General features: G+C 41.8%; 1 protein-coding gene across 5 annotated transcripts in view; it reads left to right on the forward strand.

Moving 5' to 3' along the window:
• The window catches only part of TNRC18 (trinucleotide repeat containing 18), a 672655-nt gene that overhangs the window by 121317 nt on the left and 535924 nt on the right, over positions 1 to 15414 (forward strand). For all 5 annotated transcript variants that reach the window (XM_069733831.1, XM_069733830.1, XM_069733832.1 and 2 more), the window contains exon 8: positions 5623 to 5769. In XM_069733831.1, coding sequence (XP_069589932.1) covers positions 5623 to 5769 — 147 coding nt within the window. The remainder of the gene's footprint in view (positions 1 to 5622; positions 5770 to 15414) is intronic.

The raw sequence follows: 15414 nt of genomic DNA on the forward strand, positions 1-15414 counted from the left end.
CAGGCGAGAGGAGCAAGAAGCTTGTTGATGGTTATAGGAAGCGATTGATTGCGATTGTATTTATTCCAAAGTGTGAGCAGGCAAATGTTAAGTTGATTGTGCCAATAATTTTTTCGGCCCATTTTGGGGGTTTTGTGTGACATTCTGTCCAATTTGCCTTTTCTTCATTTTTTTGTTGTTGTTTGTGTTCCAATACAGAAAAGAAAATGAAACCTGTATAACAAAATGTGTAATTGCAATAATTATCTGGGAGAAATAATTCATTTTTTGGGACAGTTTCAAGGGTGCTAACACTTTCGGCCACGACTGTGTAAGAGCTGCTGCACAAAGTGTGGGCCTTCTCTGCTCTTTTTCAATGTTCTCACCCTGTTGCTGGTCGCATGTTTTCTCTGTGTCACTTCAGTCTTCCCTCTCACTGCTTGATATGCAATGTACCAGCAAGGTAGAACTCCTCCTTGCATATGCTGGAGAGAGTGTGAGCAGCAGCAGACAATAGTGGAGTTTTAACTTCAGCACGCCTGGGTGAGACGCTCTGTGGAACAACACCACTTTTAGACCATTGAGTGGCCCTCCATTCAGGACTTGTTGTCTCTGTTGCTCTGTTTCTAGTACTTCACCAACATGGCCAGCGCTGATGACTCAGTCATCAGTGTTGCTATCCCACTTCTATGCCTCCTTGAAAATAATTTTCAGGTGATGATGAATGAGGTGGTGGTACATTAGAAAATGGATTAAGAGCTGGGACCATTCACACCATTATCAGGCCAATCGTCCACACATGGTTTGGAGGATGGGTTCCTGTACCAACAGTGGCTAGGTACACAACTGTCCAGCTAGGGGACAGATTTGGAGGAGGAACAGTGTTCACAGCAAGGTGAGCAGCTCACAGGCACCACTGAAGTGTGGCTGATGGAAATACACTTCCTACCGGGAACAACTTGTCATTGCCTCTGGTCAGTCTGGTACATATGAGCCGATACATTCTGCTGTGCTTGCGCAACGACAGCGGAGTTACCCGGATTGTTGCCAGTGCTTATTGTTGGATTTCCGCTACAAGGACGACTAAACATCCTTAGTCACTGGAGCGGGGATGTAAGGTGTGGGAGTAAAAGCGTACGCTGGTAGACTGCGTTCCCACCTGACAGCGGGGGCTCAGTGGAAGCACAAGGCAAAAGAGGAGGAAGTTGCCAACTCAGCTGGTGCACTGGCACCACCTTAAGGGAGGATTAGCCTGGCCGAAATGGGTCAAACCTTTCTCAGCATGCCACTACATCTGGTAACACCATTTGATACGGTCGGTATTAGCAGGAGACAGTGTTTCAACCACATGGTAGAGGAGATTGTGAATGTCCACACGTCCCCACGTACTGAGTGATGGGCCTGCCCCAATTAAATTCTCAGTCTCCAAATTGGACACATGGTCTGAGCTTGCCCTTTACATGTTGGAGGTGTTGATGTGCCCTGTGTAAAGTGTACTTTTGGAACGTGTGTTTAGCACGGCAGATAGTGTGATCACAGACAGACGCATCCGCCTGTCCACTGCTAATGTGGGCAAGCTCCCATTTAGAAAAATGAATCCGGCGTGGAACACCCAGGACTTTTCCATACCTTTTGGCTGACTAGAGAAGTAGACCAACCGCACCCAGACATTGTTATACTCTACCTCAGCTTGATCGTTGCATTTGCCGTTCCCAATGTTTTTGGGGTTTACTAAAATTAAACAAAAAGGCAGAAAGTGTTGGCTACCTCCTCTTTTGCCTTCTCCACCTACACTGCCAAGTCCACCTCCTCAATATCCTCCTCCCGTTGGACGTCCCCCTCCTTGTTCAATATTATATATTTTATTATGTTATTTTATATAAGTTCCCTATCCATATTTGTTTGCAGGGCAATTGTCCTGATTTTCCCCCTATTATGCTTCCTTTTGCAGCCCCCTACCCCTTACGTTAATTATTTTACAGCACAAAAGTTGTACGCGAATACTTGGAAAAAGTAAACATGCATACCTTTAAAAACAATATTTCCTTATGAAATTTCACCCAAGAATCCTGTGCAAAGGATCTGGGACTCTATCTCCGGACCACCAGGACTGCCTGACACAGATAAAGTAGTATTGTGGATTGTCTAAATAAAGTGGATAGATGCAGTAACTCAAAATTATTATATGTCCAGATAATCTATCTCCACGTTAAGCATGTCCGATAAAAAAAATGTGCATAGACAGATAAATCTATTAAACATGCAAGATAGGGAATATTAGAAAGCTTAAAGGGAATGCCCACTGCTAGGACAACCCCTTCTTAAATTAAATGTTTGGCCTTGATAAAATGATAAAGCCTATACTCACCCAGTGTTGGCGCCGCTCCTGTCAGCACTTTATCTCTCCAGGGCTGTTATATGATGTGACAAGTGACATCTGTGCCGGTGTCACTGTCTGCCTACGGACAAACTGAACATGCAGAGGAAGCCAGGGCTGCAGGTGATCCCGGACTTCCTGTTCAGTTTGTCCAAAGGCAGAGACAGTGACAGCTGCAGTGATTGGATGCCGGGCATCACGTGTCATTTCACCGTATTACAGCCCCGGGACTGCGTGTGCCGACACCACTTGAGCCGACACGAGAGGGGTGTACAGGCTTTATTATTTTATCGGAGCCGAACTTTTAATTTAACCCCTTAGTGACAGAGCCAATTTGGTACTTAATGACCATGCCAATTTTTACAATTCTGACCACTGCCACTTTATGAAGTTATAGCTATAGAATGCTTCAACGTATCTCACTGATTCTGAGATTGTTTTTTTTCTTGAAATATGGTCCTTCATGTTAGTAGTAAAATTTCTTCTATATAACTTGAGTTTATAAAAAAAACGGAAATTTGGCAAAAATTTTGAACGTTTTCAAACTTTTTTTTACCCTTAATTTAGAGAGTGGTGTCATACAAAATAGTTAATAAATAACATTTCTCATATATCATCTTTACATCAGCACAAATTTGAAAACCTTATTATTTTTTCTTAAGACGTTATAAGGGTTAAAAGTTGACAAGCGATTTCTCATTTTTCAAACAAAATTTTAAAAACTATTTTTTTTTTTTTTAGGGACCACCTCACATTTGAAGTGACTTTGGGGGGTCAATATAACAGAAAATGCCCCAAAGTGACAGCATTAGAAATACCGCAACCCTCAAGTTGCGCAAAACCACATTCAAGAAGTTTATTTAACCCTTCATGTGCTTCATGAGAACTAAAGCAATGTGGAAGGAAAAAATTAAACACTTTACTTTTTTCACAAAAAATTTACTTTGGATCCAATTTTTTTATTTTCACAAGGAGAAAATGGCCCCCAAACTTTGTTGTGCAATTTCTCCTGAGTACATCAATACCCCGTATGTGAGGGAAAGCCACTGTTTGTGCGCATGACAGGGCTCAGAAGGGAGGGAGCACCGTTTGACTTTCTGAACACAAAATTGCCTGGAATGAGTGGTGGCGCCATGTCGCGTTTGGAGACTTCTGATGTACCTAAACAGTGAAACCCTCCAAATGCCAAAGCACCTCTAAGCTCAACTCTTAACCATAAGCCTAATTCCAACCCTAACCCCAAACCTAACTGTAACAAACCCCTAATCCTAATCCCAACCCTAACCATAATCCCAACATAACCACAACCCTATCTTTAGCCCCAGCCCTGACTTTAGCCCTGATAAAGGGGGTTTTTTATTTACTATTTTTTTTTTTATTTTGATCACTGTGATAGGGTCTATCACAGTGATCAAAATTAACCAATAGGAAAAATTTCGTATTGTTGCTGGGTGCAGGCCGGCAGATCTCGGTGGGCACACTGTGCATGTGCCCTCCATTTACTTCCCGGAAAAAGATGCCATGGGCAGATTTACATATAGATGACTCTATTCATATAAAGTGCTGCATGAATACTCAATGCATATATACACATAAAAGGGTAACTTCCTAAACTGATTATGCACTAGGCATTTTTTGAACACCAAATTCTTATAAATTATATATATATCCTATAGATTGTAAGCTTGCGAGCAGGGCCCTCACTCCTCTTGGTATCTATTTTGAACTGTGATTTTGTTAACCTGTAATGTCTATTGTCTGTGCAAATCCCCTCTATAATTTGTAAAGCGCTGCGGAATATGTTGGCGCTATATAAATAAAATTATTATATATGGCATAGTGCATACTAAATTCTAAAGTTCACCAGTAGGTTCAGCAGTTCCTGTCAGTACAAACTGTTAGTAAAGTGCATGAGTGTTTTATAGCAGCAAAGAGTAGGTATAGCAGTGCCTGTTAGTACAAACTGTTAGTAAAGTGCACGAGTGTTTTATAGCAGCAGGTAGTTTGAGACATGAGCTAAAGTAGAAGCCCCAAACTCAAGTAACTATACATAAGAGATAAGGAAAGCGCACTTGTTGATACATGACCTGCAACCCAGTACTGAGCCCCAACGCGCGTTTCGCATTTGCTTCTTTTTCAGGAAAAACCGCTAACAACTGATAGTCTGTACTGACAGGCACGGTTATACCTACTCTTTGCTGTGAATGTACTCTGATTAAGCCCTGTCTAAGCATTCTCCTGTGCTAATCGAGTGTCTTTGTCGAGCTTGAAAAATGTTCGAATCCCTACGCTGCAGACTTGCAACTTTTAAGGCAGCCACAACACATGCAGCTGCAGGGACTTAAACATATTATCCAAGCACGCCCAACATCCTCAGATAACACACAAGCATGCTCGAATTACACGGTATTCGAGCATGGTCGCTCATCACTAGCAATGATCTGACTTTCATGTATAGAAGAAGACATGGACATCACAGGTCATAGTACAAAATCTGAGACCCTGGATGATCCACTAGACTGACCCAGCCTAGCCATGGAGGTTGGGTTGGCATACTAGATGTATGAGATATGGTGCCCCGCTCAACGATGGCTTTCCCTGGATAACACTAGTTGTCTGTATTAAACACTCTGATGATTCTTACTCATTATAAGGACCACTATGTAGGGGGGATCACATCATAATAAATCTCAAATAGTGATAACTTATATTGGTTGTTCATAAGGAAGGTGGCATCTATGCTTCAAAGCATTTCCCCATCTTATAGGTTCATCAGGAAGCTTCATGTAAAAAAAAAATCACATCATAGGTCCATTCTAATAAAATAATGGACCTATGGGGTTTTGGTCAAGTTCTGGTACGTGAACTGAACTTTAAACCGCAGTTCAACCTAACCAAACAAATCCGAACATCCACGGGTCCGATCATCCCTGTTTGCTGCTGGATCTGTTTTGAGAGATGATTACTAGACACGTGAACATCGCTTTAGTATAACAAGTAATAAAGTGAAAAAATATTTTAAAAAATGCAACACTTAATCCCACACGGTAAACACTCACAAGCCCACAGTGGCAAAATTTTCATTTTTGTTGTTTTTAACCTCCCACCATAACCATTATAACCTGCAAAACGAACTGAATGTATGTTTTCTTTTACATATTTAACAACTGTAAAGTTACTACAAATGGCTGCACAAACAAGTTCTGAGTATTAACAGGTCAGCTGTAACCATTTTGTCTTATGTTTTTTCTCTGTTTTTTTCCTAGGTTTAGCTCATTTTCCACTTCACCAGGGAATGAATCCATCAGTGCCACAAGGAGTAGCAACATCATTTCCATCTGCTTACAATTTTGCAAGAGAAACAAACAGTGGCCAAATTGTGGTCATTCCAGCTGACCATTTATCACATTTTGGTAGGTAAAAGATTGAAATGTAAATAGAAGCACAATAATTGCTTCTAAAGCTCATCAAGAGAATGCCAAGAGTGTGCAAAGCAGTCATCAAAGCAAAAGGTGGCTACTTTGAAGAACCTAAGACATAATAATAAGACATAATTTCAGTTGTTTCACAATTTTTTAAGTATATAATTCCACATGTATTAATTCATAGTTTTGATGCCTTCAGTGTAAATGTATAATTTTCATAGTAATAAAAATACAGAACAGTCTTTAAATGAGATGTCCAAACTTTTGGTCTGTACTGTATATATAGTAATTTTTTACTTTTTTAAATAATTACAAAAAGGAAAATGAGCCAATGCAAAAGTTTAAGCATCCTAAGAGATTTGTGTGCTCAGATAACTTTGACCAAGGTTTCAGACCTTAATTAACCTGTTAAGGTACCGTCACACTAAACGATATCGCTAGCGATCCGTGACGTTGCAGCGTCTTGGCTAGTGATATCGTTCAGTTTGACACACAGCAGCGATCAGAATCCTGCTGTGATGTCGTTGGTCGCTGCAGAAAGTCCAGCACTTTATTTCGTCGCTGGACTTCCTGCTGACATCGCTGAATCGGTGTGTGTGACGCCGATTCAGCGATGTCTTTGCTGGTAACCAGGGTAAACATCGGGTTACTAAGCAGGGCCGCGCTTAGTAACCCGATGTTTACCCTGGTTACCAGCGTAAAAGTAAAAAAAAAACAAACACTACATACTTACCTTCCGCTGTCTGTCCCTCGGCGCTCTGCTTCTCTGCCCTGTGTAAGCACAGCGGCCGGAAAGCAGAGCGGTGACGTCACCGCTGTGCTTTCCGGCCGCTGTGCTTACACAGGGCAGAGAAGCAGAGCGCCGAGGGACAGACAGCGGAAGGTAAGTATGTAGTGGTTTTTTTTTTTTTTTACTTTTACGCTGGTAACCAGGGTAAACATCGGGTTACTAAGCGCGGCCCCGCGCTTAGTAACCCGATATTTACCCTGGTTACCGGCATAGTTGGTCGCTGGAGAGCTGTCTGTGTGACAGCTCTCCAGCGACCAAACAGCGACGCTGCAGCGATCCGGATCGTTGTCGGTATCGCTGCAGCGTCGCTTAGTGTGACGGTACCTTTAGGATTATGGCTGTTAGGATTGTTAACATCGTTAAGAAAGGCCACGTGATGTAAATTTCCCAGCTTCATTTAACCCAGTAACCTTGTGCCAAAAAACAGCAGCCATGGGTGCTTCTAAGCAGCTGCCTAGCACACTGAAAATGGAGGCCCACAAAGTAGAAGGCTATAAGAACATAGAAAACTCTTTTCAAGTTGTCCTTTCCTCAGTTCGAAATGTAATTTAAAAAATGTCAGTTAACAGGAATAGTGGAGGTCAAGATAAGGTCTGGAAGACCAAGCAAAATTTCATTGAGAGCTGTTTGTAGGATTGATAGAGATACAAATCAGAACTCCCATTTGGCTGCAAATGACCTTCACAAAAATTTAGCAAGCTCTGAACTTGTGGTACATTGTTCTACTGTTCAGAGACGCCTGTGCAAATATGGCATTCATGGAAATCATCAGAAGAAAACGTCTCCTGTGTCCTCACCATATCATTCAGCATCAGAAGTATGCTAAAAAAGATCTAAACAAGCCTGATGCATTTTCGGAAGACCGATGAGGTTAAAATAGAACTCTGTGGCCACAGTGATCAAAGGTATGGGTGGAGGAAAAAGGGCACAATTTCAGGAAAAGAAAATTTCTCTCAAACTATTATGCATTTGGAAATGGTCCAAGATACTGAAAAAGTTAAATTTTATGCATAAGCAAAAATATTAAAAAGCATATTATAGATTTACCAGAAGAGACATGAGGGATGTTGCATCATACAAAAACTCTTGCCATGGTACCAATACAATATAATATAGTGCAGAATATCCTGTCAGAGTACTGATACTATACAATATAATACAATGCCAAGGTACAGTGGGTACGAAAAGTATTCATACCCCTTTAAATGTTTCACTCTGTTTCATTGCAGCCATTTTGGTAAATTCAAAAAAGTTAATTTTTTTCTCATTAATGTACACTCTGCACCCCATCTAAACTAAAAAAAAAACAGAAGTGTAGTAATTTTTGCAAATGTATTTAAGAAAGAAAAACTGAAACATCACATGGTCCGAAGTATTCAGACCCTTTGCTCAGTATTGAGAAGAAGCACCCTTTTGAGCTAGTACAGACATGAGTCTAATTGGGAATGATACAACAAGTTTTTCACACCTCGATTTGGGGTTTCTCTGCCATTCTTCCTTGCAGATTCTCTCCAGTTCCATCAGGTTGGATGGTGAACGTTGGTGGACAGCCATTTTCAGGTATCTCCAGAGATGCTCAATTGGGTTTAGGTCAGGGCTCAGGCTGGGCCAGTCAATAATGGTCACAGAGTTGTTCTGAAGCTTCTCCTTTGTTATTTTAGCTGTTTTTCTTATGGTCATGGTCTTGTTGGAAGGTGAACCTTCGACCACGTCTGAGATCCAGAGCACTCTGGAAGAGGTTTTTATCCAGGATATCTCTGTACTTGGCTGCATTCATGTTTCCTTCTATGACAACCAGTCGTCCTGTCCCTGCAGCTGAAAAACACCCCCATAGCATAATGTTGTCATCACCATGTTTCACTGTTGGGATTGTATTGGGCAAGTGATGAGCAGTGCCTGGTTTTCTCCACACATACCGCTTAGAAATATCACCAAAAAGGTCTATCTTTGTCTCATCAGACCAGATAATCTTATGTCTCATGGTCTGGAAGTCCTTCATGTGTTTTTTGTTTTTTGTAAACTCTATGTGGGCTTTCATATGTCTTCCACTGAGGAGAGCCTTCTGTCAGGCCACCTGCCATAAAGGCCCGACTGGTAGAGGACTGCAGTGATAGTTGACTTTGTGGAACTTTCTCCCATCTACCTACTGCATCTCCGGAGCTCAGCCACAGTGATCTTGGGGTTCTTCTTTACCTCTTTCGCCAAGGCTCTTCTCCCACGAGTGCTCAGTTTGGCTGGATGGCCTGGTCTAGGAAGACTTCTGACGGTCCCAAACTTCTTCCATTTAAGGATTATGGAGGCCACTGTGCTCTTAGGAAGCTTGAGTACTTCAGAAATTGTGTTGTAACCTAGGCCAGATCTCTGCCTTGCCACAATTCTGTCTCTGAGCTCCTTGGCCAGTTCCTTTGACCTCATGAGTCTCATTTGGTCTGACATGCACTGTGAGCTGTGAGGTTTTATATAGACAGGTGTGCGCTCTTTCCAAATCAAGTCCTATCAGTTTCATTAAACACAACTGGATTCCAATGAAGGAGTAGAATCATCTCAAGGAGGATCACAAGGAAATGGACAGCATGTGACTTAAATATGAGTGTCTGAGAAAAGGGTCTGAATACTTATAAGCATGTGATATTTCAGTTTTTCTTTATTAAATTTGCAAAAATTTCTACATTTCTTTTTTTCAGTCAAGATGGGGTGCAGAGTGTACATTACTGTGAAAAAAATGAACTTTTTTGAATTTACCAAATGCCTGCAATGAAACTAAGAGTGAAAAATGTAAAGGGGTCTGAATATTCTCTGTACCCACTTTGTGTATGGAATTTGTCAATATGCATCAGTGTCAGTGTGCACTAAATGAACTTATGAAAAGCATTATTAGATACCTTAGACACCAATTACTGTGTAACGGTTCATAGGGATAGCGCGTCCAACCCAACGCATGTCTTGGCCCAACTTCTTTAGGGAGCCGAAATGATATTATATTGTATTGGTACTTTGGCAAGTATTTTTGTATGATTCAATATCCTTCTTACATCTTGTTCTACACCAGTAAATATGATATACAATATACCAATGTTAGGCTAGGGTCACATTGCGTTAAGTGCAATCCGTTTAGCGCTAGCGGATTGCGCTAACGCAATGTTTTCTATGGGGCTGCGGTCGGGGTCGCGGTAACGTCCCCGCTCTCGCAGATCCCCCGATCTGCGAGAGCGGGGAACGGACCGCGGGCGCGCCTCGGACGCTGCAAGCAGCGTCCGCGGCGCGCCAGGAATCCCCGGCGCGTCGCTAGCGCGTGCCGAACATGGCACGCGCTAGTGAAGCGCGTTCCCATTAGCGTGAATGGGCGCGTTAACGGCCGCGTTGCACGGCGTTAATTTCGCCGTGCAACGCTGTCCGTTTTACGCGGTCCCATAACGCAATGGGAACCCAGCCTTACTGTAATTTTTCCTATTGCACGCTCCTTCACAGCTTGTCACTTCACGTATATACATGCCACATCCCCTTTTTGCCCTGTAATACTTTTTGATTATAAATAAAATTTGATACTTTTTCATTATCTTGGACTATTCACCATTGTCTTTTTCCCTCTTTGTGTACGCATTTCATGACGAGTTGTCCTGTCTAGCCAGTATTTATATTTGCATGTTTTTTTCTCAATGCAATTTTTGTTGAAATATTATATCATTTTCAATGACAAAAATACAAAAAAGAATAAACAGGACAAGATCAGTATCAATTTATTATAGAATATGAGTATAATGTTCAATAAAACATCAAGTTAAAGGAAGAAAAAGATGGGAAGGGAACATTTTTGTCATCAATATTCTTATTTTGAGGTTACTAAAATCCATTGGAAACCATACACAGCGCAGCCAGGCGCAGAGCATAGTCAATAAAGAGAAGAAACGCATCGGAGGAAAGGGTGAGTCACAGGAGTCTGATGAAAGGCGGTAGGCATCAAATTCCTGGAAATCAGTCCAGTCTCTCCAAGTCTCACAGTATCTATCAGTTAGTGGGGGATTAGGCAGTCAAGTGTTCCATCCTATTTAGAAGGGCTATTTCACAGAACCACTCCTCCGGAGTAGGTGGAGAAGTACTTTTCCAGTGAGGAGGAATGATATTCTTAGCAGCCTGTATAAGGTAGCTTATTAAAGCACTTTTGTATCTGGTGAAACTAGTTGGGATCATAAAGAGCAAAAAAGATTCAGGAGAGTCGGGCACAGAGAGACTAGTCGTTTTTGAATAGTCTGAATTACCTGAGTCCAGATACCTCTTATTATGGGACAGCTCCACCACATGTAAATCATTGTCCCCTCCTCCACTCCACATCTCCAGCCTCTATCTCAGTGTTCCCCAACTCCGGTCCTCAAGAGCCACCAACAGGTCATGTTTTCAGGATTTCCTTAGTATTGCATCACCTGTGCAATACTAAGGAAATCCTGAAAACATGACCTGTTGGTGGCTCTTGAGGACCGGAGTTGGGGAACACTGCTCTATCTGATACTGCGGGAAACTACTTATAAAGTCATGCAGGAACCCATTACCATGTAAAGATAATCTTAAGTCTATGTGCACACGTTGCGGATTAGCCTCTGGAATTTTTTGTGCAGATTCTGCATCTCTTGGCAGAAAACGCAGGTGCGGATTTGATGCATTTTTTAATGCGGATTTTGTGCGGATTTCTTGCGTTTTTACCCCTGCTGATTTCTATAATGGAATGGGTACAAAAACGCTGCAGATCCGCACAAAAGTGACATGCTACTTCTTTTAATCTGCAGCGTTTCCGCACCGAATTTTCAGCACCATTAGCACAGCATTTTCTTTTCCCCATGCAGCGCAATAGTGGTCTGATAGTTGTAGTTTGGGCTATTAGGTGATTATAGCGCAGTGAGAGAGAGTGCGAGGGTGGAGACGATGAGAAGCAACGTTTTGCAAAATTTGTAAGAGCCCTATTCAGCTGTCTATCTTAATATGGGAATAGAAATGTTGCAATTGACTATAATCATAGTTGGCCCATGGAGGTATAGAGCTGTCCTGAAATATCTTGTTGAGGGGTATTAAAGAAGTATACATAGTACCTGCGATGAAGGTTGCGGACCTCTCCGTTTTTTGTAGGTGGAAGGGCTTGCAGAATCTGCAGTGTACCAAATACTGTCAAGTACTTATTTTCCCTACTGTACAGCCCTGTACATTATATATGGTATCTGTATGTGTTATATATAGTTCTGTATAGAGTTCTGTACATTATATATAGCACTGAACATGTTATGTACAGTCCTGTACTATATACAGTCCTGTAAATCATATATACTCCTGTACATGATATATAGTCTTATGGGTGTTATATATAGTCCTGTCCATTATATATAGTTCTGTCCATGATATATACAGTGGGGCAAAAAAGTATTTAGTCAGTCAGCAATAGTGCAAGTTCCACCACTTAAAAAGATGAGAAGCGTCTGTAATTTACATCATAGGTAGACCTCAACTATGGGAGACAAACTGAGAAAAAAAAATCCAGAAAATCACATTGTCTGTTTTTTTAACATTTTATTTGCATATTATGGTGGAAAATAAGTATTTGGTCAGAAACAAAATTTCATCTCAATACTTTGTAATATATCCTTTGTTGGCAATGACAGAGGTCAAACGTTTTCTGTAAGTCTTCACAAGGTTGCCACACACTGTTGTTGGTATGTTGGCCCATTCCTCCATGCAGATCTCCTCTAGAGCAGTGATGTTTTTGGCTTTTCGCTTGGCAACACGGACTTTCAACTCCCTCCAGAGGTTTTCTATAGGGTTGAGATCTGGAGACTGGCTAGGCCACTCCAGGACCTTGAAATGCTTCTTACAAAGCCACTCCTTCGTTGCCCTGGCAGTGTGCTTTGGATCATTGTCATGTTGAAAGACCCAGCCACATTTCATCTTCAATGCCCTTGCTGATGGAAGGAGGTTTGCACTCAAAATCTCACGATACATGGCCCCATTCATTCTTTCATGTACCCGGATCAGTGGTCCTGGCCCCTTTGCAGATAAACAGCCCCAAAGCATGATGTTTCCACCACCATGCTTTACAGTAGGTATGGTGTTTGATGAATGCAACTCAGTATTCTTTTTCCTCCAAACACGACAAGTTGTGTTTCTACCAAACAGTTCCAGTTTGGTTTCATCAGACCATAGGACATTCTCCCAAAACTCCTCTGGATCATCCAAATGCTCTCTAGCAAACTTCAGACGGGCCTGGACATGTACTGGCTTAAGCAGTGGGACACGTCTGGCACTGCAGGATCTGAGTCCATGGTGGCGTAGTGTGTTACTTATGGTAGGCCTTGTTAAATTGGTCCCAGCTCTCTGCAGTTCATTCACTAGGTCCCCCCGCGTGGTTCTGGGATTTTTGCTCACCGTTCTTGTGATCATTCTGACCCCACGGGGTGGGATTTTGCGTGGAGCCCCAGATTGAGGGAGATTATCAGTGGTCTTGTATGTCTTCCATTTTCTAATTATTGCTCCCACTGTTGATTTCTTCACTCCAAGCTGGTTGGCTATTGCAGATTCAGTCTTCCCAGCCTGGTGCAGGGCTACAATTTTGTTTCTGGTGTCCTTTGACAGCTCTTTGGTCTTCACCATAGTGGAGTTTGGAGTCAGACTGCTTGAGGGTGTGCACAGGTGTCTTTTTATACTGATAACAAGTTTAAACAGGTGCCATTACTACAGGTAATGAGTGGAGGAAAGAGGAGACTCTTAAAGAAGAAGTTACAGGTCTGTGAGAGCCAGAAATCTTGATTGTTTGTTTCTGACCAAATACTTATTTTCCACCATAATATGCAAATAAAATGTTAAAAAAACAGACAATGTGATTTTCTGGATTTTTTTTTCTCAGTTTGTCTCCCATAGTTGAGGTCTACCTATGATGTAAATTACAGACGCCTCTCATCTTTTTAAGTGGTGGAACTTGCACTATTGCTGACTGACTAAATACTTTTTTGCCCCACTGTACATACAGTCATGGCCAAAAGTATTCACACCCCTGCTATTCTGTCAGATAATACTCAGTTTCTTCTTGAAAATGATTGCAAACACAAATTATTTGGTATTATCTTCATTTAATTTGTCTTGAATGAAAAAACACAAAAAGAATTGTCCTAAAGCCAAATTGGATATAATTTCACACCAAACATAAAAAAGGGGGTGGACAAAAGTATTGACACCGTTCGAAAAATCTTGTGATGCTTCTCTAATTTGTGTAAATAACCGCAGCTGTAACTTACCTGTGGCACCTAACAGGTGTTGGCAATAACTAAATCACACTTGCAGCCAGTTGACATGGATTAAAGTTGACTCAACCTCTGTCCTGTGTCCTTGTGTGTACCACATTGAGCATGGAGAAAAGAAAGAAGACCAAAGAACTGTCTGAGGACTATAGAAACCAAATTGTGAGGAAGCATGAGCAATCTCAAGGCTACAAGTCCATCTCCAAAGACCTGAATGTTCCTGTGTCTACCGTGCGCAGTGTCATCAAGAAGTTTAAAGCCCATGGCACTGTGGCTAACCTCCCTAGATGTGGACGGAAAAGAAAAATTGACCAGAGATTTCAACGCAAGATTGTGCGGATGTTGGATAAACAACCCCGACTAACATCCGAACAAATTCAAGCTGCCCTGCGGTCCAAGGGTACAACAGTGTCAACCCGTACTATCCGTCGGCATCTGAATGAAAAGGGACTGTATGGTAGGAGACCCAGGAAGACCCCACTTCTTACCCCGAGACATAAAAAGCCAGGCTGGAGTTTGCCAAAACTTACCTGAAAAAGCCTAAAACGTTTTGGAAGAATGTTCTCTGGTCCGATGAGACAAAAGTAGAGCTTTTTGGGCAAAGGCATCAACATAGAGTTTACAGGAGAAAAAAAGAGGCATTCAAAGAAAAGAACACGGTACCTACAGTCAAACATGGCAGAGGTTCCCTGATGTTTTGGGATTGTTTCCACTCTCTTCAGTGTTACTTGGAGGGTGGCAGGTCCTTATGTCCTTTTTCTAAGCACTCGTGCACTTTATCTCCCAGGCAGGCAAGTCCCTTGATGAATCGGCCTGCGAAGAAACGCGTCGGGACATCTCAATAGGGAGAGTGCAGGGCATGATATTGTCCAGGGGTAGCTGTGGACTGCCCTTGTAAGGGCGGGAGTCTGGGTTTGTAGGTGTATGTATAGCCCCCTAGGGATTGACAGGGTATTGTCTCCCGGCATTGCTGCTATATGGACTTTTCTTCAGTGCATTGCGGGCTTCACCTACTTCGTTTATGGCAATTGGTGAGATCATTCCTGTTTTAATTACCTTTGTTGTTATATGATATCTCTTTTCTTTTGCCTTATCCCCTCCTGCCCGCTTTATTTGTTTGTCTTTGATACCTGCCAATATTTGTACATACAAGCTTACCCGGTTAAACATTTTTTGCACCCATGTGTGCTTATGTTTACAACTAGTGGTATCTTGGTAGTGTGGGACAGCACATTGTACGTGTTTAGGCTGTTCTCATACACATGTTATGGTATCATATATTAATGGTGTTTCTTCATTTAGGCTACACCATTTAGTACCATTATATATTGTTGTGGGGTGATATTTCTTCATTTATTTTTACCTTATACATATTAAAGGTTATGTTTTATATTCCTACTATAGCTATGTTCCCCTAATTTTGGTGGGATTTGTTGTTTTATTTCTATTACTGTGGATTTTTCTAGATTTGCTTTTTTCGCTACAGTCAAACATGGCAGAGGTTCCCTGATGTTTTGGGGTTGCTTTGCTGCCTCTGGCACTAGACTGCTTGACCCTGTGCATGGCATTATG

The sequence above is a fragment of the Ranitomeya imitator genome, chromosome 7 (genome assembly GCF_032444005.1).
Source record: "Ranitomeya imitator isolate aRanImi1 chromosome 7, aRanImi1.pri, whole genome shotgun sequence".
NCBI classification, from domain to species: domain Eukaryota; kingdom Metazoa; phylum Chordata; class Amphibia; order Anura; family Dendrobatidae; genus Ranitomeya; species Ranitomeya imitator.